Source organism: Equus asinus, chromosome 23 (genome assembly GCF_041296235.1).
Source record: "Equus asinus isolate D_3611 breed Donkey chromosome 23, EquAss-T2T_v2, whole genome shotgun sequence".
NCBI lineage: Eukaryota > Metazoa > Chordata > Mammalia > Perissodactyla > Equidae > Equus > Equus asinus.
In genome coordinates, this window is record NC_091812.1 from 21,085,789 (window position 1) to 21,110,988 (window position 25,200).

At 45.1% G+C, this 25,200-nt stretch overlaps 1 protein-coding gene across 1 annotated transcript; it reads right to left on the reverse strand.

Annotated features, from left to right (window-relative positions):
* Nucleotides 1-970: 970 nt before the first annotated feature.
* LOC106844170 (spermatogenesis-associated protein 31D1-like) lies at nt 971-24,913 on the reverse strand. Its single transcript, XM_070496091.1, has 9 exons — nt 24,717-24,913; nt 20,238-20,394; nt 19,459-19,504; nt 18,813-18,873; nt 18,233-18,531; nt 14,479-17,533; nt 3,105-3,150; nt 2,462-2,497; nt 971-1,291 (listed from the first exon to the last, which is right to left on the reverse strand). The coding sequence occupies exons 1-9, from the start codon at nt 24,911-24,913 to the stop codon at nt 971-973; spliced, it is 4,218 nt and encodes a 1,405-aa protein (XP_070352192.1).
* Nucleotides 24,914-25,200: the final 287 nt, after the last annotated feature.

Genomic DNA, 25,200 nt, shown 5'->3' on the forward strand with positions numbered 1-25,200 from the left:
GAGCTGACCTCCTCCTTCCTTTCCCTGAGCACGAGCCCCAGAGTACCCCAAACCTACATGCCCAGTGCATGATGCAGAGAACACCACTCTCTGTTAGCAGAAAAAATTGAGGATCAGTTTTCTTGATTGTGGCTAACCATTGTTCTCATCAGAGGATGTGTTCTCATGAAAACTGTGAGGCTTTCTCAACAAGGACTGAATGATTTCTTTGGGGAAATATTTCCTCCCTGAAAGTGTTGGAGAAGCGTTTTCTGTTTGAATAGAAGAGTCAAATCTCTGAACCCAGTGCCTTCCTCAGGGGTGGTGGTGACCGGAGGGACCTGGCATACCTGATGCATGCAGCTGGGGCTTGGATGGGGCATAGACTCCCTGGAAGGCGGGGAACGAGGTTGACTGTGGCATAAATACTGATCCTTGAAGGCTCCAACTTTCCAGGGATGTCCGATCCTGTCTCTGTTCTGGCTAACACTTATAAACTACTCTGGTCAGCAGAGGCGGGGTCTTGGCTGTAGGATGTGGTCCTTTCCCATTCTCCTGGCTGGGAATCAGAGAGAGCCCCATAGTTGGCGGGATGTCCCTTGCCAGGCTCTGCTGGGCCTGCAGTTCCTCCTTCTGCTGACTTAACTCCATGGCCTCAGGTTTGTACCCACACGCCAGTTTCTCTTCTAGGATCTTCCCCTTGGTTGCCATGAGCTCATGAGCTTCAGGACGCCCACAACTCACAAAGAGAGCTGTGCTTCCAGCTGGGTGTTCATGTTGCACAAAGGATGACATGAACTTGGGTTTTTGCTGGAGACTTTGCTGCCCTATGATTTTTCTCTTGGAATTGATCCATTGAAAATAAATTGCCTCCTCTTTTTTCTGAAGTAACCTTCAGGAGGAAACTGTTCATTCTGTGACAGAGATGGAGAAGTGCCCTCTAATTCTCTGTCCTCGATAGAGTGACTCTTCTTTCTGGCTTTAGATGTCCCTACTCCTGAGTCCTCACTTCCACATTCTCCTGCTTTGGAGCTTTCAGAGGCCTCACTCTCTTTGCAGCTGATGAGAAATTCTTATTCGGGAACTTCCATGACACACACTTAGAAACCCAGGGTTCCTGCTGCTGCTCCATGCTGATCCCGGTGTTCTCCAGGTGGACGTGCAGCACCTGGGAAACTCCCGTGTCCCCACTGGAAATGCTCTGGTACTGAGTCAGGGAGGACTGAGAAGGCAAGCTATCTGAAATAAAGGACATGTCTTGAGCTTGGCTATGCTCCTCACTCTCCAGTTGAAACTTTAACTCACTGAGGAGCTGTTTTTTAAGGTATGATGGTTTAGAATCTTGGGGAACTGATACTTTTGGTGAGGGACATTCAGTGTGATAATGTGGGAAACAACATATTCTTAACGTGAGCCTGCCAGCAACTGGATTCTGAAATTGACAGGCTTGAGTGGTCAGGACCTCTGATAGTTGGGACAAGTGGACAACCTACCAGGGCTATCTGGAGATGACTTCTCTGGAACAGGCCTCAATAGGATGGAAATCAATTTAGACTGAGTTACAGTTAAAGGGCAGTGTGGTGGTCGTGAAACAGGATTGGTGGTGTGTGATGACAGGCCAATCAGTCAGTGGGATTCATTGTCTGGGACAAATCTGGTAAAGGGTTGATATCTCGGGGAAGGCTGTGATCAAGAGAGAAGATGGTATGCAGAGATAAAGTGGCTTTAATTGGAGAACAGGATGCACTGTCTGAGTGTCATGTGGTAGGAGAGGAGGAAAGGCAGGGGCTGGGGTGGGGAATAGTCTGGGAATTTGGAATCCAAGGGAGGAAAAGGCTCTGGTGGCATAGAGAGACCTGATGGTGAGGGTGAAAGAAAGTCAGCTAAGGGTGTCATTAGATTAGGTTAGAGAATGCGGGTGGGTGAGGAAGGCTCAGGTAGAGGGGCTAGTATTAGGTCTCCTAGAGGGACTGCTGGGAAGGCAGAGGACAGAGTGAACAACGACTCAGTCACAGAAGCTGTGGAAGCCAAAGGGGACATAGAGGGAGGAGTATCTTCCAGGGCCTCCAGGCACTTCAGCCACTTGACTCAGCAGTTGCAGTATTACACAACTCATGGAATGAGTCTAGACATAACAGTTGATGAAGGCAGAAGATATCATGATGCTGGCCCAGGGGACTGCAGGAGACAGGAGGTACAAAGCTGCAGCCAGAACCAGAACAAATGTATGGGACCTGGCAGGTCTGGCAGACGTCAGGGCGCCCAGTGTATACTGTCCTTTCACATTTCTTCACTTGCTTGATCTCACAATGTAACTTGCTTCCCTCTCCCAAAGGCTTTCACATTCTGACTCAGGATTTTCCCTCCCATGGCAATCCCAGGCTTCACTGAGGTCCTAGAAATTCACAGACTCTGCTAAAAAGAGGGATGCAGGAAAGAAGGGTTATGTTTAGTCACCTTTGCAGAAGAGAAAGCACCTTACTTGCCTCAGCTGCTTTGCTCTGGCAATCTCTCCAACCTGGGAAACCAGGAGAAAGATGTAGAAGCAAAGAGCTCTTTCAGGAGGCAGAGTAGAATGTCCTTTATGGTACCCTTGGTAGATTGTACTTGGAGATCCCCAAGAATTAGGATTCAAGATCACATGGTTAATGATAATAACAAGGCTCACATATGTATGTTTCTTTGTCATTCACAAAGGGTTTTTATGTATGTGTATGTATGTGTGTGTGTATATATAATGCCAAGAGGTGCTCAAAACTACCCTGTGAGGAACATAGGTCAATGGTTACCTCACAGAGGAATCTGATCATCCAAGAAGTCAAAGTACTTTCACAAGGTCAGGAGACAGAAGTTCTGACTCTCGACATCTCACAAGGCCACCTGTTGGTCAACACCCATTGCCCAGGTCCATCACTGCTTCATGCCCAGGGATGGGCAGAGCAGGAATCTGAGAAGTGTTTCTGGTTCTTACTGCTTTCCTATGAGCCTCTCCTCTGAGGGCTGTGTTTCCTGAGAGGGACTGTATCTAGCAACTGACATCTTCAGAGATCATGGACCTGGGACCTCATGGAAAGGATGGGAAGAGTCACCCTTGGAGAGCTCGGGTGTAATAAGCAGAACCTTACCTCTCGATGTTCCACCTTTCCTTCTTCTCTTGGCTCTGCCCTTATGCTGAGAACAAAAAGAAAAGAATTGGGGGCTAGGGCTCATTTCTTTCCCTTCTCTCTCTAGGAAATGCAGATATCCATTATCCAAGAAAAACATGACTCTCTACCTTAATTAATAGAACTTTGTGTTCCTTCCTTCAAGTAATTTTTAAAGGTGTCAATATTTTCAATTTTTCTTTATTTGAAAAACTCATAGAAGGATTTTTGTCTATGAGGTTCACACTTGATATTCTGAGTCAGAAGTCCTCTGCTCAAGGAAGGCATAGACTCTGAGGCCAACAGTCATGACTGTGCTCCCTCAGATAGACCCTGTGTCCTGGACAGAGCTCAGACTCCAGCCTCTACTCAGAGGCTCAGCCCTGCTCTCCTGACCTGCTCAACATGAAGGGAGGCTTGGTTGAGTGATGCCTGACATGTGAATGTGACTCCTGATCAAGTGCTGGGAACTCTGTTCTCCTGCATAGATCCCAAACTCTCTAAATAACCCAATCCATGGCCATGAAGTCATTGTATGGAGTTTTATTCTGGAATCCTCCACCACACCCAGATGGTCTGTGAGCTTCAGTTGGAAACCTTAGTCCTCCCTAACCCCTAGTTCTGCCCAGTCTTCCCCTAAAAGAATGACGTGCTATCCTCTCCTCAGACTTCCCTCTTTAGTTGTCTCTCTGACCAAACCAAACTCATTTAGCAATGTGGGAAGAGGAATGGGAAAGTAAATAATCATTTTTTGAGAGGTGGCTTCCGGTTCCAGCTGTGACATTTTAAAGAGTTTTGGAGTCATCTCTCCAGTCTTTAGAAGAAGCAAAAAGCTGAACAAACTGTAAATCAGTTACTTTTCTTGGAGCCTTCAGAGAATTGATGTCATAGGGCAAACCACTACCCAGAATCTTCAGACGGGGTGAATTGCAGTTGAGATCAGCTCATGTGGAGCAGAAATGCTAGAGTCATAAAGTGGTAGAAACACTTAAAGGGACACTTTGACAAATCCTCAAGGATGTGTGTGGGCTAGCATGAGAGTGAGAAACTCCTGGGGTCACTCTCTTATTGGGGCCCCCAGCTTATTCACAGATTTTACCACTGGGAGCTCCACCATGTTCTCACGGTGAAGAGCCATGAAGAAACTCTGATGTTTCTGGTGGGGGAGGGTTGGGAGAGAGAAAGTTACCATTTCGAAAACATGTTGAAATATCCCTTGAATGTTCTCCATAACAGAAGCCTACTTAGCAGGGCAAAAACTACCAAGCCTTATCCCACATGGGAGAAAGGAATTACCTAACTACAACCCCCTCCAGCCTTGCTGTCTCATATAAAGAGTGGAAAGAAGAATAAAACAGAAGCCCTTGTGAACATCACAACCCAGAGACACAGGCCTACTAAAAGGCTGAGATTTAATCATATCCCCACCTCCAACACCTTATCACCACATCCACAGCACACCAGTGAAGTGAAAGGATCATGGCTGAAGGAGCTACAAGGCATAGGCTCTCTTTAAGGATGAGATTTAGGGAAACCTAAAGACACCAGGAAAGACAGAAACAAGGACACTAGAGGAAATTGAAGCCTCTGACGTGTACAGCTACAGGAAATATTAAACACACCCTAACACCTAGGCAGATGAACAAAACTTCACACTAAAGGTCTATTTACTTCAGTTCCCATTACCCAATACATCATGTCTGCTTCCAACGAAATATTACAAGGCATGGTAAAATGCAAGAAAAATCGGTCTGAAGAGACAAAGCAAGCACCAGATCTACATTTAGATGTGACACAGCTTTTGCAATTATCATACATTGAATCTAAAATAATGATTAATATGTTAGGGGCTCTAGTGGAAAAGTAGACAGCACACAAGAACAGATGAGGAATGTAAGCAGAGAGAGGGAAACTCTTAAGCATGAATCAAAAGGAAATGTTAAAAACCAAAAACACTGTAAGAGAAATGAAGAATGCCTTTGATTGACTCATCTGTAGGTTACATATAGCCAAGGAAAGAACACGAGTTTGAATATATATCAACAGAAACTTTGCAAATTGAAATGCAAAGAGGAAAAGAGTTGTTAAAAATTTTAAAACCCAGTATATCCAGGAACTGTGAGACAGTTTCAAAATGTTTCACGTACATGTAATTGGAATACCAGAAGGAGAAAAAAGATCAGAGCAGAAGAAATATTTGGAGTAATAGTGGCCAAGGATTTTCCGAAATTAATGATAGTTTAGCCATAGATTGTGGAAGCTCAGAAGAAAACAAGATAAATACTAAAAAACTGTATACCTATACATATTCAAACTGTAAGAAATCACAAGATAAAATCTTGAAAGAATCCAGAGGAAAATAAACAACTCTAGATCTAGAAGAACAAGGATAAGAACTGTGGTCTTCTCATCATAAACCATGCAAGCAAGAAGAGGGTGGAGGGAAATATGTAGAGCTGAAAGAAAAAACACCCATCAACCTATAATTTTTTATCTAGTGAAATTATACTTCAAAAGTGAAAGAGAAATAAAAACTTTCTTAGACAAACAAAAATTGAGGGAATTTGTCAGTAGCAGACCTGCCCTGCAATAAATGTTAAAAACAATTCTTCAGCGAGAAGGAAAATGATAACTCGGATCTACATAAAGGAAAGAAAGAGAAAAAAGGAATAAATGAAGGTAAAATAGGACCTTTATTTTTCTCATTCTCAATTGACCTAATAAAAATAATGATGATGATGTATTACATGTTTATAGTGTATGGATAAGTGAAATGAATGAAAACAATGTTCATGGGACTTAGATTAGTTGTAAATGTATATTACAAGCTCTAGGGCAACCACTGAAATATTTTTTTTAAAGAAGGATAATCAGTATGCTAAGAGAACAGACAAAATGGAATCATATAAAATGCTTGTTTAAAACCAGAAAAGGTAGAAAAAATGGGAAGGAAAAAGAATAAAATGAATAGTAAATGGTTACAGACATTGTAGATATTAATCTATTTTTTTAAAAAGTCACTAAATGTAAATGGTCTAAGTTCACCAATTAAAAGACAGAGACTATCAGACTGGATTAAAAAACAAGGTTCAATTATATGTTGTCTACAAAACACCCACTTTACATATACAAATACAGATACATTAAAAGTAAAAGGACAGAGGAAAATGTACCATGCTAACACTAACCAAAAGAAAATAGGAGTAACTGTGTTAATTTCAAACAAAGCAGACTTCAGAACAAGGAAAATTATCAGGGATAAAGAGGAGCATTACATAACAACAAAAGGGTCAGTGCTCCAAGAAGACACAGAGTCTTTAACATAGATACATCTAACAACAGAGTCTCAAAATATGTGAGGTAAAAACTGGTAGAACTTCAAGGAGAAATAGGTGACTCCACTGTTACCGTTGGAGACTTCAACACCTCTTTTTCAGAAATGGACAGATTCAGCAGACAGAAAATCAGTGTGGATATAGTTGACCTGAACAGCAGCATCAATAAACTTGATCTAATTGACATTTGTGTAATACTTCCTCCAGCAACAGAATACACATTCTTCTCAAACTCACATGGAACATTCACCAAGATAGAGCACATTCTGGGCCACAAAACACACTTCAGCACATATGAAATAGGAATCATACAAAGTATGTTTTCAGACCATAGTGGAATTAAAGTAGAAATCAATTACAGAAAGATAGCTGGAAATCCCAAAATGTTTGGAGATTAAATACACTAATAACACGTAGGTGAAGGAAGAAGTCTCAAGAGAAAAAAAATATTTTAAACTAAATGAAAATTAAAATAAGACATCAAAATTTGTGAGATGCAGCAGAAGCAGAGCTTAGGGGGGAATTAATAGCATTGAACACACCTGTTTGAAAAGAAAGATTTAATATCTCTGAGAGACTCTGGTTCACTTACCTGATTGACACCTCTGTTTCCAAAATATTGGGAAACATGGATTTCTCTTTAGGTAGCACAATGACAGAAGAATGAGCACCATCCCACCCATGAAGGCAAGGATGGGAATACCTAGGAAGATGAGCTGGAGCTCAGCCATGGTGCAGTAAGGCTCCTCAGACAGGGAAGGTGGTCCAGGTCATGGGAAATGCATTGCTGCCTCAGGCAGCTGGGCATTAAGAGTGCACATTCTAGACTAGAGTTCCAGGCCCACATCACAGAGCTTTAGCACAGACACCAAAGGTTCTTGAGGGGAGGGGAGGGGACAACACAAGAGAGATGAACCCACAACCCTTTCCCCACCATCCAGCCCAGCAGATCTGTCCATACCTCCAGGGCCCCTTAGATACCTGCAACCTACCTTTCAACTCCACCCGTTCACCATACCATATATTTACCTTGGTGAAATTTTCTATTTATTCTACCTGTTACCCAGCTATTACCTAAGACCGTTTACTGCTTGATGATCTCCCTTTGGACCCCACATCATCTTTGAAAGTCTGCTTTGCCCAGGAATTTACACCCCCAAGATCTACTCTGCCCTCACCTACAGCTTCCCCTGATACTTAATGTGTTTTTACCTGTAGGAACCAGAAATATACTCAGCAGCAGCCCCACCCCCAATATCTCCTCAAAAGAATCCACTCTCACCAAGAAGCATGAGAGAGCAGAGTAGCCTGTACCAATGATTAGAAAACATGACAAAGAGGGAGACAAAGGCATGGCTCACCCATGGACCCACAGCAAACAACTTGAAAATCTTTAGTAGTACTTTTTTCCCCCAAATCCCTCTTAGGCTGTTCAGCCCCTAAGGGTTCTCAAATCTAGCCCCCTCCACCCAAACAGTGTCTCACCCCGCTGCTCCCTCTCTCTTCTCTCTGCCAAATCCCCTCTTTCCCTGAAACATTTTTAATTTTTACTTAATTTTACAGAGCAGTTGTGCTGGACCACGACCCACAGGACCAAACTCATCTTAATTTAGGGAGTGGGCTTCTCTTTAGCATAAATTCTAGTGAGCATAAATGTCATTATATTTAACAATACTTGTTGGTTTTTGTTTGTTTGTTTTTGCTGAGAAAGTTTCGCCCTGAGCTAACACCTGTGCCAGTTTTCTTCTATTTTGTATGTGGGACACTACCACAGCATGGCCACTGACAACTGGTGTAGATCTGCGCCCAAGAACTGAGCTCAGGCTGCCGAAGCAGAGCACGCAGAACTTAACCAGTAGTCCATTGGGCTGGCTCCTGTGTCTTAATCACACCTACGGTTACTTCTTCCATTAAAGATTTTATGTTTTTTTTCGCTTCTACTTTCTGTCTTTTCACCAAAATTCCCCTTGGTATCTCTATACCTTTTTAAACAATAGTGTCATTTTTATTGATGGTGTACATGTATTTATTTCATCTCCCCATGCTAGCTAGTCATTTAATAGTCCTAACTCTTACAGCTTCATTATTTAGTGCTAAACTGCTGAAATGAAGCCCTGTGTCATGTCCTCCCTCTGCCTGCCTGCATTGCCTCGCTGAGTCTGAAGAATCAGTCTGGGCTGTAGACAGTCCTTTCCATCCCATGTGAGAGGGTTTACCAGTAACGACAGCTTGTTTTTTGACTCATCTTCTCCTGCATCCACAGCTTCACCATCATCTCCTCCCAAAAGAAAGGTACACTTCAAGCTCACCACTCTCACATACCCTACCTGTACTGCAGGAGGCATCTCTGTTCAGTAAAATCCCTCCACATATCTTTGCATCTCTGGCTTTTTTTTTTTTTTTTTTTGCTGAGAAAGATTCTCCCTGAGGTAACATCTGTGACCAATCATCTTCTTTTTACTTGAGGAAGATTTACCCTGAGCTAACATTAGCAGCCAGTTTTCCTCTATTTTGTGTGTGGGTCGTCACCACAGCATGGCCAACAAGTGGTGTAGGTCCAGACCCAGGAACTGAACCCAGGCCAGTGAAGCAGAACACACCGAACTTAACCACCAAGCCACCGGGCCAGCCCCTGTAGCATTGTTTTTTAGTAGCACATCTGGTCCTAACTTCCCCTAAGGTCCCCAGGACTTGCAATTGTGAAAACATGCTTTAAAGTCTGAGCAAGTTAATTCCACCGAAAAAATTTCCAGGTGAGAGGGGATTATAAGAATGGCACATTGAGCGTGGTCTTCAAAAGTGGCCCTGTTGTTAGGCAGGCTGAGAAACTGATCCAGATTAAAGGAGACCGAAGACACATGACAAGTAATGCAGTTTGTGATTGTAGCCTGAATCCTGTAAAGGAGGCTCAAAAAAAGAAAAAAAAAAGCCACAAAGGACATTACTCAATAAATTGTCAAAAGTGGAATATGAATGGGAGATTAGTTAAAAGTTTTATGCCAATGTTAAATTTGCTGAAGGGGATTACCTGCTGTATGTAAGAATATCTTTTTCTTAAGAAATAAATAATGAAATATTCAAGGAGAAAGTGCATGATGCATGAAATGTATTCCCAAATATTCAGGAATGTATGCATGTTTTTCATATGTGTGTGTGTTCATATAGAGAGAGAAGGGGAAGGAGGGAAGGAGACAGAAACAGACGAAGACAGAGGAGAGAGATGGAAAATGGGTCAAATATTAACAGGTAAATCTGGATAAAGGGTGTGTGGTTGTTTACCATCCATGCAACTTTTCCACAAGTTTATTTCCAAATAAATATGTTTTAAAAATGAGCCATTGACTGTTGTCCTGAATTTTACCTAACCTTTGAGATTTGTGGCTTTGATTCCAGCAGCTGCCACCACCAGCATACCTAGACCCCAGAAGTGCACAATGGTGACTTTAAAACAGTTAACTTAGGTTCTGTCCCAGGCAACAAACCCAGGATCCTCTTTGCATATTTGAAGCGTGCTAACATTTCAACAGGGTTACAAAATACTGGAAAAGAGCACCCCCCCCCAAAAAAAAAACGATTTTTAAAAATCATACACAATACAAAAAAACAGAAAAAGAACAAAACATTCAACGTGTACAGCATGGAACCCTTAATTTCTTTCCTATTTGGTGTCACCAGGTCTTCGGTCTTCTGGCATTTTGAGATGTGAGTTGGTTTGCTGGCATTTCGTCTGCTCTGCTAGTCTGCTAGTTACCACACCTCCACTGGATTTCCATCTTCCAAAAATGTGTTGACATCTTTTGTCCTGTCCTCTCCTTGTCATCCTCAAGTGCTTATTCTTTTTGTGTCCTTGCCTTGTTTTAACAGCTTTGTTGAAATATAGTTCACATACCTTACAATTCACCTGTTTAAAGTGTATAATTCCATGGTTTTTAGTATATTCACAGACGTGTAACCATCACTACAGTCAGTTTTAAAACATTTTCATGGCTTCAAAAACAAACCTTGTGACCTTTAGCTGCCATCTCTCCCTCCCCTCATCCCCCCAGCCCTAAGCAACCACTAATCTACTTTCCATCTCTCTAGATTTCCATATTCTGGACATTTCATACGAATGGAATAGTATGTGGCTGTGACTGGCCTCTTCGCATGGTTCATCCATGTTGTAACATGTATCAGTACTTTTATTGCCAAAAAATACTACGTTGTCTGGATATACCACATTTTATTTACCCAGTCATCGGTTGATGGACGTTTAGGTTGTTTCCATTATTTGACTGTTATGAATAGTACTACTGTGAACATTTGTGTACAAGTTTTTGTGTGCCCACGTTTTCATTTCTCTTGAGTATGTACCTAGAAGTGAAATTTCTAGGTCATATGGTAACTGTGTGTTTAACTTCTGAGGAACCGTCAGATTGTTTTCCAAAACACCTGCACCATTTTTCATTCCCACCAGCAGTGTATGAGGGTTCCCATTTCTCCACATTCTCACCAACACTCATCTGACTTTTTTATCCTAGCCATCCTGTTTGTGAAGTGCTATCTCATAGTGGTTTTGGTTTGCATTTCCCTGATGACTATTAATGTTGAGCATCTTTCCATCTAATCTTTTTAACAGTGTTTTGCGAAGGAGAGGAGTTAAGTGTTCGAGCTGCTATGTTTAACTCAAAACACAATAGCTCATTGTAAATATATGACAGGAAAAATTTTATTCTGAATATTTGATAACACATAGTGATGTCAAGTCCTTATCACATGTACAGCTTTCTCCTTCTGTACTCTCTGCATGCTGTAGTCCACTGTGTTGTTAAGGGACTGCAACACCGTGCACTGCATTTGCTCAGGAAGATTCCTTTCTATGAGGGGTTGAGGGAGGAGTTCACTTGGGTGACTCCTCAGGCTTGACTGCAGGGCTGAGCAGAACTGATGGCCAAAGCCTCTAAAGCTCAGTGCTTTTGGTCCCCACCCACAGCTGTGTCCATCTGTTGTGGGTCAGTGTGCCCCACAGGAGTAACTGTCAAAAAATTTTGAGAACTGTGACACGGGCACAAAGCATACGTCTGAGAGACGTATGGCAGGATGTTCTGATGGGCTTTTGCCCTTTAACCATAGTGTAGGAGATGGGCCGTATCACACGTGCCAGATGACAACTCTGAAAGCGGGGTGAGGGGTACATGGGAAGATACACTGCTCTCATACATGTTTAAACATTTCTGTAATGGAAAGCTTAAAACAGAGAAAGTTGGGTGCCTCATAAGGAGACGGAGGGGACGAGAGGATCCCTGGCAAGGGGGCTCAGTCTGTGAAGACGAGGGTTTAGCTCTCGCAATAAGGACATTTCAGGAAGTGTAATTCCATTGAGGTTAGGAAGGAAACCTCTTTTCATATACCAGGAAAGAAGGAAAGGAGGAATGGGAAACGGTTTTTGTGAAGGTGTTTTGACGGAAAGTTCCTATCTCATGGCTTCTAGCTCCTCTGTGAATGGTGGTCCAGTACATCTACTGAGCAAGTGGAGACAGCCTAAGTTTGAGGAAAGTGAAGGAGATTTGAAATAAAGTAGAGAGGCAGCAGAGAGAATGGACTAAGGAAACAGTGACCTAAGCCCCATTTGTTTTCCTCACGTGTTGGTAAGCATGGGGTCATTATTTGTGGAATGAGCCAAGGTTTTCCAGCTAGTGCTGGGGCTGAATTTATCGTGGCACCAGTAGATTCCATTGTGAGATTTAATCCAATAGCGATCAGTTACTCATAGGAAGACGTTTCTGGAAAAGGCAGAGAGATGAGATTTTGCCAGACAGGAAGGATTAAAGGGGATTAGTTGGGACCCATTTTTAATGGACCTTTTTAAATGTTGGTTACCTGACAGACCATCAAATTGACCTTGGAGAGGGAGGAAATGAAGACATGAGCTAGGTGGATAGATGAAGGGTAAGTGGAAAGATGAATGGCCTAGAGTTAAAAATTACTAAGGGGCCTGTACACCAGAAGGATCAGGATGAGGCCAAAGGGTGGAATGTCAAACTGTGTTAATCCAGATGTCAGAAGTGTTCCTGGTGATAAGCCCTGGAGTGTGGCAGTAACTGTCCTGGAATGGAAGTAAAGGACCCTAAGATGAGATGATGTAGGATCTGAGGGGTCGGGCTATTGGCTGGTCCATCCACATGGATGTCCGAGCCCTCCACGGCCTCCTCACCTCTTCGGTTCTCTGCCCTGGGCCCTGTCCCACCTTTTGTCCCTCCTAGGGCCTCCACAGAATCTGCATTATTTTTTGACCCTAAGCTTCAGACATTGGAGGGTCAATGGCATAACTCTGGACAAGAAAATACAAGTGTGGAGTGAGAGAGGGCTGTGGTGGACATCGGTTTTGTTTTGTTTTTTCTTTTAAGACCTAGCATTCACAAGTCTTTCTGGAAGAACTACCTCAAGTGCCCTCTAGGGCACTGACCCCATGTTTGAGTCCCAGTCTATACAAGTGGAGTTGCCTTCCCTCCAGGCCCTATTGTAAGGGTGGGTATGTGTGCAGTCCATGGTGAGTCCCCCAAACATCTGTAACCTGGTGCATAGTCTGGGACTCGCCTCTGGTTCATGAGCTGCAGGTGTTCTTGGGGAGACCAACCATGGCTCCACCAAGGCCATGAATATCAAAGGAGGCACCTCCATCCTGAACATGAACTTTAGACAGTAAGGGCAAGATCTTGTGTATTTCCATCAAGCATGGATGGAAGAAAGGCACCAAGATCACCTTCCCCAGGAAGGGGATGCCATGCCTGATGACCTGCCTGCAGATATTGTTTTAGTGCTCAAAGAGCAGCCCCATGTCTTTTCAGAATAAGGCATCAGTGTGCTGTGCAGTGCTCTGATAAGCTTCAAGGAAGTGGTGCCTGGATCAGATTGAGGAAGGGGCAGGGGGAACAGGACAGGGTGACGATATGGATGATGAGGCATAAACCTTTGTTCCACCAGCAAGGCCATTCCTTCCCCTCTTCAGTTTTTCTTACCTTCCCACTCCGTCTAAGGCATCTTTTCCTTACTCTCGGCTTTATTTTACCCTGGGAGGTAGGTGGCTGCCTGATCAACATTACTACCACTGACAGCCAAGTGATGCTTTTGCTCTGCAACAAAATGTCATCAATCAGCAATCTGAAGAAATACCCAGGGAGGGGAACCACTTCCCCCAGCTGTCTTTCCAGTAAGGAAACTTCAGTGTAAAGTCTAAAGTATGCTTCCCCAACACAATAAGATAACCCACGTGACAGATTCTTAAGTAGCATCTGTGCTGTTCCTAGCCCCTCCCCCACCAGCACAGAATTCACTGCAGCAGTAACCCCCAAACACTTCTCTCCAGGATTCACCCACCTGTGGGGTCCTCTGGTTACTGACTTATAAATCATGATGAAGCTACTGTTTCTTCTTCACTGTTATTGTCTGAAAAATGTACCTGTCCTTGACCCTCTTCAGATATAGAAGACCTGTCTTGCCTACTGCTCTGCAGGATATGAAACATCCATTGAGGGGAAGGTGTGGGCTGCTCTACATTTTCGTTAAGGCTAAGCTAAGAGGCAGGAGACAGAGCCCATCTCAAACTAATCAGGGAGGAAATGGGCTTTGGAGGGCACGTCATATCTCTGTCAACAAGAGCTCCAGGGGACTGGTCACCTGTTAGAAACCAAAGGAAGAGAACAGTAAGAGCTGGACTAACTCTTCCTTTCCCAAAGCACAAGCCCTGAGTTACCCGAAACCCATGCCCCCAACACAGTACACAGAGAAGACTTCACTATTCTTAGAGAATCATTTATTTGGGAGAATCAATGTTCTCCATAAGAAGGAATTATTTGGGGGCAGGAAGTTTTCCTCTCTGGAAATGCTGGAGAAGCATTTTCTGGTGACATAGCAGAGACAGGTCTCTGAACACCGTGCCTTGAGCAGTGGTGAGAGTGGCTGGAGGGCCCTGGCTGACTTGGTTCCTGCAGGTGGGGCTTGGATGGGGAACGTGTTCCCTGCAGGGCACAGATGAGGGATACCACTGATCTGCTAGCTGGTTCCTAAAGGCCACAACTTTCTGGGGGTGTCCGTCCTCATCTCGGATCCGTCTACTATTTGCAGGATCACTCTGGCCAGCAAAGACAGCTTCTTGGTGGCAGGGCTTTTTTGTGACTTTACAGGTGGGAGCCCTGTAGTTGGAAGGATGTCCCTGGATGGGATCTGCCCGAGCCAGCACTTCTGCCTTCCGCTGAGTTCTCCCAAACTTCCTTGGGGAAGGAAGGGGCTCTTGAGGGCAGGTGACATCTGTTGCATGCCAACGCCCCGATTTCTCCTCTGGGAACTTCCCAGGAACCATCATGGTCTTCTGAGCTGTGGTCATCCCAGTAAGGGCAGCTCTCTTTTTAACTGGGCCCCTGCTCTGCGCCAATGACACGGGGCTGCCCTTTTCCTGGGAATTTTCTTGGCTTTTGCCTTTTGTTCCAGGATGAAGCCATTGCAAAATGTGGTTCATCTTTTTCCTGAAGAGGCTTTCAGGAGGAGGCTGTCCCTTCTGTGATGGGGTCTGGGAAGACTTGTTCCCAACTGTCTCCTCTAATGCCTTGTTCTGAGTAAAGAAGATCTTCCTTCTAGGTTGGGATGTCCCCAGCCCTGCATCCCCTCCACCAAGCTCTTCTGCCTTGGGACCCAGAGGGCTCGCTGTCTTTGCAGCTGGTGGGAAATCCTTATCCTGGCCCCTCCTTAAGACTTCCCTAGGGACCCAAGGCTCCTGCTGCTGCTCCACACTGATGACTCTGTCCTCCAAATGGGCACGCAGTACCTGGGAAGCTCCCATGTCCCCAGTGGAGACACCCTGGGCATGAGTCAGTGGCGCCTTGTAAGTCAAGCTCTCTGAGGCAAGGGACCTATCAGTGGGTTGGCCTTGGACCTGGTTCTGATTCCTCTTCTCTAGTTTAAACTTTAATTCACCAAACAGCTGTTCTTTAAGGCCTGATGATTTAGGATCTTGGGGAACTGGTCTTTTTGGTGAAGGCCTTTCAGTGGTCCTGGTAGTTTCTACTTTAGTCATCATTTGGGAGTTTCCTGGCTTGCTGGTTGTAAAGATGTTGCCAGTTTTTGACTGAAGAGCATTGAGCTCCTTGGCCCTGAATATCTCCCTGGATGCAGCTGAAGGTTCAGACTTATCTGTCTTTTTTCCCTGTCTTGTTTCTACTCCATCCCTGGAACTCACACTCTTCCCCTTTGGCTCATGTCTGGCCTCAGCTTGTCTTGCAGGCAGCTTTGGGGGGTATCTGTTCCCTAGGGGAGAAAGTCTCTGACTGGCTTTGCCTGTGATGCCATGTGTGACAGGCAGAAGAGTCTGTCTGGCACCCTTAACATCCTCTGCAAGCTCTTGGTTCATACCAGAGGGTGATTGTCTAAAGGTCCCCTGTCCTTCCCTGCCCATAGGTGAGGTGGTAGGGTGAGAACGATCCAGGACAGGGGCTGAATTTATTGTTCCCGCTTTGTCTTGATGAACAGGTTTAGAGCTTCCTCTAAGGGGCTCAAGGCCCCCAGATTTGGAGTCCACCTCAGAAATCAGGTTGGCTGAGGAGGGAAGGTAGGAATGGGACAAGGACTCGGATGCTGCGCCTTTCAAAGTAAAGATCTCTATGGATTCAAGGACCCTGCGGGGAAGGCCCCACAGCATCCTCATACGAAAGCTTCTAATATGGGCTTCCAGTGTCTGTCGTGTACTGTAATCAATGAAGGAAAGGTCCTGGAAGGTATTCAGGACGTAGTCCCCACCCACTGATGGTGGCAAACTCCTCTGTGTTATTTGGGTGTGGGATTTCACAGAAATCTGCAGTGATTGCTTGATAGCATGCCATGAACTATGCACAGTCCCAGGGACCTGACCCCCATTGATTTCCTCAAACTTCTTGCTCAACTGTATGTCTAGGACATTTTTAAATTGTTTCTGATCTAGACTCACACTTGAGGCCCTTGAATTTTTCCCTGACAGACTCGCCATGTGACTAGTTAGGTCTTTCTCAGAGTCACAGCCCAGATCACTATCTGAAGAGCTCTCTGGGTCACTCAACAGATGAGCTTTTGGGCCGTTCTCTGAGCTATGTCCCTGATCCTTCCCCACATCCTTCTCTTGCTGAAGCATTTCTGAGACCCTCTCACGGAAGCTTCCAGGATGGCTCAGTCCACCATTTAGATTTTTGTTCAGAGAGACACATGAGTGTCCATGATTGTGCTCTGACTCAGGAATCTCTGAAAAATCTCTTAGAGGCATCATCAGTGACAGAGACTCATGGATCCTGTGGGGCAGGCCCAAGCGGTGTTGGATGAGCCTCTTTCGAAGGTGGTGGTCTAGTTTCTTCCGAAGCTCATCACTGAGAGGAAACTCTCCAGGAAGGATAGAGGTTGAAACATGGGCCTGGGAGGCCTGGAGGTAAGGAGAACTGGGAGCTGAAGGATGAAAGTCTTCCCTAGATCTTTGGACCACGGAGGATAAACCCCACAAACTTTCCCGTTGCTTCTGCAACACATTCCATTCCAGTTGTTCAATTTCAGATGAGATGACAGACTCTGATTCATTCTGGGGTCTATGGAAACACACTCCACAGATCTGGGTCTCAGGTAGAGGACCAGATGGTAGGATGGGGAGCGGGGACTGAAGGTGGGCCTGGGGCTGGACCTGAGTGAGAGGTAGGGGCTGGTATTGGGGCAGGGTTTGAGGCAAGGCTTGAGGCTGCATCTCAGGCGAGAACAAAGGTAGAGGATGGGAAAGTACTGGGGATTCTTCAGATGTGGAGGCGTTAAATATTGTAGTGAAAATGAAGATAGAGGAACAGTCACCTGAGACATGGTCAGCAGGGGCCAAGGACTCGCTGTGCATAGATGGGAGACCCCAGAAGAGCTGGACATGTTTTTGTTGTAAATGGTCCTCTGAGGCCTTAGGATATGGGGGCTGCTGGTGCACAAGCAGCTCCTTTGGTTTCCCTTTGCTGTTCCATAAAGGCAGGGAGAATGCTGAGTCATGCTTATCAGCAATTGACCCTAACATTTTCTCTGAAGAATTTAATTGGTAGTCTGGCCTAAGTTCTTTTGGAAAAGAACCGCTCATCAGAAAATCAGTCCTCTTTTGGACTTGTCTCTCCAAGAGTGCCAGGACATCAGGGCTGAGAAATGGGAGGTTACCAGGTTCCACAAGGTTGTTGGCAAGGTCTCCCCTCAAAAAGCCCTCTGAAGAGTGGAGGGCAAGAAACTCTTGGTTGAAATCACATTGTGCCAAAGTGGAAGGGAACAAGTCTTTGGCATGAGCTTGCCACGTGGAGAATTCTGAAACCGAGAGGCTTGAAGGGTCAGTGCCTTTGATTGGTGGGACACAAGTAGACAACCCACCAGGGCTATCTGGAGATGAGTTCTCCAGCTCGGGCTTCAATAAGGTGGAAAGTGAATCAGATTGAGTCACAGTTAAAGCACTGTCTCGTGGTGGTGAAACAGACAGGGTTGGTGGTGTGTGATGACAAGTCAATGAATCAGTGGGATCCATTGTCTGGGAGACGTTTGGCAAGAGGTTGACATCTTGGGGAAGGGTTGAGTCAAGAGAGAAGATGGTATGCACAGACAAAGTGGCCTCTGGTTGGAGAACAAGATCCACTGTCTGAGTGCCATGTGGTGGCAGAGGGGGAAAGGCAAGGGGTTGGGGTGGGGAATGGTTCACTGGGAATTCGGAATCCAAGGAAGGAAAAGGCTCTGGTGGCATAGAGTGACCCATTGGTGAGGGTGAGTGAAACTCACCTAAGGGTGTCATTGGTTTAGGTGAAAGAATGGAGGGGGGCGGTGGGGAAGGCTCAGGTGGAGGGGCTGGTGTTAGGCCTCCTGGAGGGACTTCTGAGAAGGCAGAGGACAGAGTGAATGATGACTCAGTCACAGAAGCTGTGGAAGCCAAAGAGGACACAGAGAGAGTATCATCTTCCAGGTCCTCCAGGAACAGCAGCCGATTGACCTCCGCAGTTGTGTTATTACACACCTCACAAGAGGGGTCTGGACATAACAGTTGACGAAAGCGGGTGGTATCGTGATGCTGGCCCGAGGGGCTGTGGGAGACAGGAGATACAAAGCTGCAGCCAGGACCAGAAGAAAGGAGGACCTGCTGGCCTGGGGTGGGGGAGGGGCCACCTGAAGCCTGCTGCCCCTTCACATTGCCCCACATCCATGACTTCACAATACACTCAACAGTCCTCACCCCAAGGCCTTCATTCACATACCCGTTCCTATGGCAACCCCCTGGCATGACTAGGGCAGGCTGCACTGAATCCCTGGAATTGCATAGAACATGCTAAAGAGGGATCAAGAAAGAAGTGGAAAGACTGGTTACCTTTTCAGAATGGAAATCAGCTTCCTTATGTCCTCTGTTTCCCTCTTGTAACGTCTCCAACCTGGGCAACCAGGAGAGTGGGTTATGGAGGGAGTGGGTAGAAGCATAGATGTTAGACAGGAGTCCCTTTATGGGAGACCTTTGGGACATTAAACTCTGAAAGCCCTAAGAATCAGCAGATGAGGTCAAATGGTCAATGATATTAACAAGGTTCATATGTGTATGTTGCTTCATTTGTAAAGTACTTTCACATACATTATCTCATGTGATGCTCGAAACCACCATGTGAGGAGCACAGGTCAATGGTTACCTCAAAGACGAATCTGATCATCCAGGAAGTCAAAGTACTTTCACAAGGTCAGGAGACAGAAGCTCTGGCTCTTGACATCTAACATGGCCACCTATTGGGCAATACCCATTGTCCAGGTCCATCACTGCTTCATGCCCAGAGGTGGGCAGAGCAGGAGTCTGAGAAGCGTTTCAGGTTCTGACTGCCTTCCCATGAGCCTCTTCTCTGAGGGCTCTGTTTTCTGACAGGGACTGTGGCTAGCAGCTGACATCCTCAGAGGTCATGGACCTGGGACCTCATGGAAAGGACAGGGAGAGTCACCCTTGGAGAGCTCAGGTGGAATAAGCAGGACCTTACCTCCCGATGTTCCACCTTTCCTTCTCCTCTTGGCTGTGCCCTTACGCTGAGAACAAAAAGAAAAGAATCAGAAGCTGGGACTCATTTCTCTACCTTCTCTCTCTAGGAAACTCAGATACTCATTGTCCCATGAATAATATGACTATTTTAATTAATAGAACTTTGTGTTCCTTTCTGTTATTAATTTTTTTAAATGATACAGTATTTCAATTTTTCCTTCTTGGAAAGACTCGAAGAAAGATTTTGTCTATGAGGTCTACACTTGGTATTCTGAGTCAGAAGTCCTCTGCTCAAGGAGGGCATAGACTCTGAGGCCGACAGACACGTCTGTGCTCCCTCAGATAGACCCTGTGTCCTGGACAGAGCTCAGACTCCAGCCTCTGCCCAGAGGCTCAGCCCTGCTCTTCTGATCTGCCCGATACAAATGACCCCTGACATGCGAATGTGACTCACGAGCCAGCGCTGGGAACTCTGTTCTCCTGCAGAGATCCCAAACTCTCTCAATAACCCAATCTGGGGCCATGAAATCACTGTTGGGGATTTTATCCCAGAATCCTCCACCACACCCAGATGGTCTGTGAGCTTCAAAGGGAAACATTCCCTGCTGAACCCCTAGCCCTGCCTGGTCTATGCTCCTAGAAGGATGCTACTCCCTCCTCTACTCAGACTTCCCATCTTAGGTGTCTCTCTGAGCCAATGAAACTCCTTTTAAAATATGGGGATAAAGATAGAAACAACAATAAAGAATCACTGTTACGGGCTTGCCCAGCATTCCTTACCTTTTGGAAAGCTTTGGTTTTCCAGAAGGTTGATAAAGATGGAATCCCCACCAGGTAGCACAGGAACAGAAGAAGCAACCACAACCCACACAGGAAGGTGAGGTTGGGGTCAGTATCTAAGAATGCTGAGCAGATGCTCAGACACAACTCAATAGGGCTATTCAGAAATGAGAGAACATTCCAATGGCTGAACTCCATTGTCTGAATCGCGAGGCTGCCTGAAGCAACTGAGCTCTAAGAGTGCCAGTGCTTGCCTATAGTCCCAGGCCTGCATCACAGAGCACAGAAGAGTCACAAAGGGTTTCTGAGGGTCGGGGAGGGGACATGAAGAGGTGTGCCCACAGCCCCTCCCCCACCCACCAGACTGGCAGATCTCTCCAGTCCTCCTGGGCCCTCTAGGTCCCTCTGCCCTGCTAATGTTACCACACAAAATTGGGGTTCTTTTGCCCAATGCACCGAAATAGCCAATTAATTATGGCATCAGCCTCTGGGAAAAGAGATCAGCTTTATTCTGAAAGATCCATCTGCAGGGAGAACAGGCGGCATGTGCCCTCAGATCTGTCTCCTTGATTCAGAATTTGGGGAAATTTAAGAGGTTAGGGAGAACAGTGTGGCACCTTGAAACACTGGGGGCACGGGTTTTGATTGGTGGGCTTCAAGCATTTATGGTAAGGTTTTACACATTTATGATTGGGTTCTGAACGTTTATGATGAGGTTCTACACTTTTATGATAGGGTTGTAAACATTCATGATGAGATGGGGAAGGAATTTTAACACCAAATCTTCCTGAATGAGGGACCCCTTGCTTCTGATAAGAGTCTGACTTCTAAGTTTCTGTCGTGTCCCAGTCCTTGGGTTCCATGGGAAGGGGGATCCGTGGTTCTGCAGTCATTTCTGGTCAAGATGTCTTTTGTGCATGCTCTGGCTACATGACTCTGAAGATTGTCTGAAGGATAATTCTTAGTCACTCTGTTGATAAGAGATGGAGTCAGCTGAACTAGTCCCGGAGGGCCCGGGGTGACACTGCCTGTAGTCCTATTTTCCAACTCCACCTTTTCATCAGATAATATATTTACTTAATGGAATTTTCTGCTTGTTCCATCTGTACCCCACATATCACCTGGGTCCACCTTTACTCTTTGGAGAACTGGACTTGGGTCTCACCAATTCTAATGCCTTGCAAGTCTGAGATACTGCCCAGAAGTTTTGCTTGTACCCAGACATTTACACTCAGGATCGTAATCATCCCCAAATCTATCCTTTCTATAGAATGTTTTTTCCTTACATGAACCCAGATACACAACTTACAGTTCTACATTTTAGTTTTGTGAATACTGAATAGCAAATTTTAGAGGTTTTTTCAGTCAGCCTTTAGCATCTTCAGAGAGGATGACTCAAATAATTAAATGCATAATTCATTATTCAACATTCACAAACTAGATAAATAAAATATAATATAAATGTGAATAATTATACCTTCAAATGATCTTGGGGGTAAGTCTGTAGCACTTATTTTTCTGAAGTTAGTGAAGCTTGAGCTGCATAAAGACTTTCAGACACAGTACACACTCACACACACACAAACACACACATCTTTTGACAAACCAAATGACAAGAGATTTTCACATTGAGGTATATGGGGTAACTATTTGTGTTCAAAATTGATTTGACTTGAACTCAAGAAGCCTACCTTACGGCCTCTCAAACATGCACTGTACATATGCTTTAACCATTAAAGTGAAGAGTACAAGCTCTTAAGATAAGAATGCACGCTTCCCTGCCTTATGCGCTATTGGTAACGCCCTCATTGGAACTGCTAAAATAAGTTCCCTTTCCTGACTTCAGGATCATGTTGACCTGCTAGTTTGCAACTGAATACCTCTGAAACTTTGATGAAAATATATCCTGGGCATGTTTAATGTATGTTCTTTGTTCTAAAAAGATATAAGTCTGTACTGAAAATCATGCTTCTGTGAAATGCTTTCTTCCTTTCTGGGAAAGGCCTTCCTGGGTTATAATCCTCAGTCTGGCTCAAGTTAAAGTTACCTTATTTCTCTTATTTATAAAATGGTTATTGGTTATTTTGCATCGACATAATCCAGTATTTTTAAATCCAACAATAAAGCATTTTCTCCCTTTATTTCAATCTTTTCTTTTTTATTTTGAGCCCACTTTTTCTTACTCTTCCTAAAATACAGACAGTCCCCACCCTCTACAGATGTACACATCCCTTAGTCAGTGCAGGCTGCTGTAACAAAACACCACAGACTGGGAGGCTTAAACCACAAACATTGATTTCTCACAGTTCTGGAGGCTTGGAAGTCCAAGATCAAGGCACCAGCAGATTCAGTGTCTGGCCAGGCTCACTTCCAGGTTCACAGACACTTGCCTTCTCCCTGCAACCTCACGTGGTGGAAAAAGAGGGTGAGGGAGCTCTGTGAGGTCTCTTGTATGAGGACACTAATCCTCTTCATGAGGCTCCACCCTCATCACCGAACCACCTCCCAAAGGCCCCATCTCCTAATGCCATCACATTGGGATTAGGTTCCAACATGTGAACTGGGGGGACACATTCAGTCCATATACTCCCCAAAGGCTGGGATAGGTTGTACTGTGCTAAGCTGTTGATCCCCTCAGCCCTCGGGTGGCAGGTGGGACCCAGGAGTGTCAAAGCCCAGGACAAAATCTCGTCTTGTGCAGCCTCATCCGAGTGTCCTTGTGGGCCCTGTAAATATGATCTCTTCCTAAGAGCGCCTGCCACGAAAAAGGCTGAAAAGCTCTGCTCTGTATGATCACCCCATGTATGTTCAAAAATCAACTACCTGTCACGTTTTTTCAGGCTCCTCTTGTCAGGTTTAAATAATCCCAGTACTTCCCTCCCCTCCTCCTACATATTCTTTTCCAAACTCCTTATCTTCATGACAGCTGTCCTCTGACGGGTCTCCTAATTTCTCACGTCTTTCTTAAGCTGTGATGCCCTTGCTCTGACACCCACAGCAGAGCACTCTCACCTGATCTCTGTGAAAGGGTGAGACAGCCTTCACTCTGGTGGGGTCTCCTTTTAATTACGCAGGAACAGGTACCCTTCCTGGAGGACAAAACCTGCCAGGAGGCGCCATTTTCTCCTCACCTTGATAGGCAGCCTGAGCCAAGTTTCATTTAATAAAAATTTACTGCTGGAAACCAGGAGACACAAGTACCTGTAAGTCATGTCTCTGTCCTTGAACCATGAGCTGAGGGTTTAGGGAAAAGCCCTGCACAGGTCAAGAGCAACAGCACAGGAGAGGCCCTGGCACATCTGGGAACAGCCAAGCGATCTCAGGAAGAGATCAGAGAAGGGACAGACACTGTGGGTGACAACTGCTCAAACACACCGGGCTCCTCAGGAGGGCGTCCCTGCAGCTCTCCCCTCTCCAGTTTCTGATACAACTCAACAAAGATGGTCAAAGAGCAGCTTGCCTCCTTTACAAGAGCACGTGTTGGCTAGATATCCTTAACACACACCGAGTGCCTTCAGTTAAAACCTACCAGAAGTTTCAATAAAAAGGCTTTTCCCCAAATGCTGGTACGATTCCTTTTCTAAACAAGGAACGAGATTCTAAAGGTACAACTTTTTTTGTTTGTTCTTTTTGTACCACCAGAAAGAAACCCCATCAATGTTTAATGGGAGAGGTCCATAGCACTTGCCCCTCTCACACTAACATCAACAGTAAATAAGAAACTCATGTGTCTAATTTCTAAAGCACTTTACTTTCAGCGATCTCAGTGGATTTTCACAACCACCCTGGGACGCAAGCAGGAGAGGTATTATTGTGCTCCTTTTATCAATGAGTAAAACTGAAGCTCAGAGAGGGTGAGTGACTTCCCTAGATCATTCAGCAAGTGAGTAGCAGAACCCTGACTACTAAATCCCCTACATCCTCAATGTGTCTATTTTCAACAATATTAGTAAGAGACTTCTTGAAATAAAAAGAATGCCAGAGTCCTAAAATTAAAGCAGTTGTGTGGCTAAGAATTTCATTGTCTCCATTAAATGCTGGGAAATTTGGGACCATTCCAGCAGCATAGTGGTTGGGTTCCCATACTCTGCTTTGGCGGCCCAGGGTTCGCAGGTTCAGATCCCAAGTACAGACCTACACACCACTCATCAAGCCATGCTGTGGCAACATCCCACATACAAAAAATAGATGAAGATCACCACAGATGTTAGCTCAGGGCCAGTCTTCTTCATCAAAAACAAATAAAGCTATTGTTGTTATTCTGTCCCCTCTTAGGTACATTTTCCTTTGCCCTCTCAGCAGCAATGTCTTTATAGCTTTTCTCTACTCTCCTCTTAAAACCTGCCTCCAAGAACTGTATTACACCTGACTCTCAGTAAGGTATAAATGAATAATAACATTTGAAATGTCACCCCTCCAGGAATGCACCTCACACATTTTACATCTCTCTCACCCTAAGCCCTGTAACAAAGCTCTCACCAGACCATTTCAGGCAGCCATGCAGAGGTGGCAGAGATGGCTTTTGGCAGCGTGAGATCTTCTCCCCACAAGCCCATGACATCTTCCCAATGGACCGACGTCACCACAGAAGTCTGGTCCTGGATTTCAGACGGCACTTGCTTCTGTCTCCCAGGATTGTGTTTTCCACAAGCTCTAGTAGAATAACGTGCTGCCATTGGAGGAGACTCAATAGGGCTAAGTCATTAGTTTGGGATTCTCAGACATTCTCAATTTTCTAGGGACAGTCCTCTCACATCCTGACCACTGTCCCTGGCATGAGCCACATGGGGGCAGCTGTTTTCAGGATACCGAAAAGCATGAAGAAGAACAGATTCTGGGGAAATATCCTTTAAAACTACATTTAAAACGACAGCTGTACCATGTCCTTCATTCATTCACAGAATAAACTTTTACTGAACTCTACTATGTAGTATTTCTAGTAGAAATATCAACAAAATAAGGC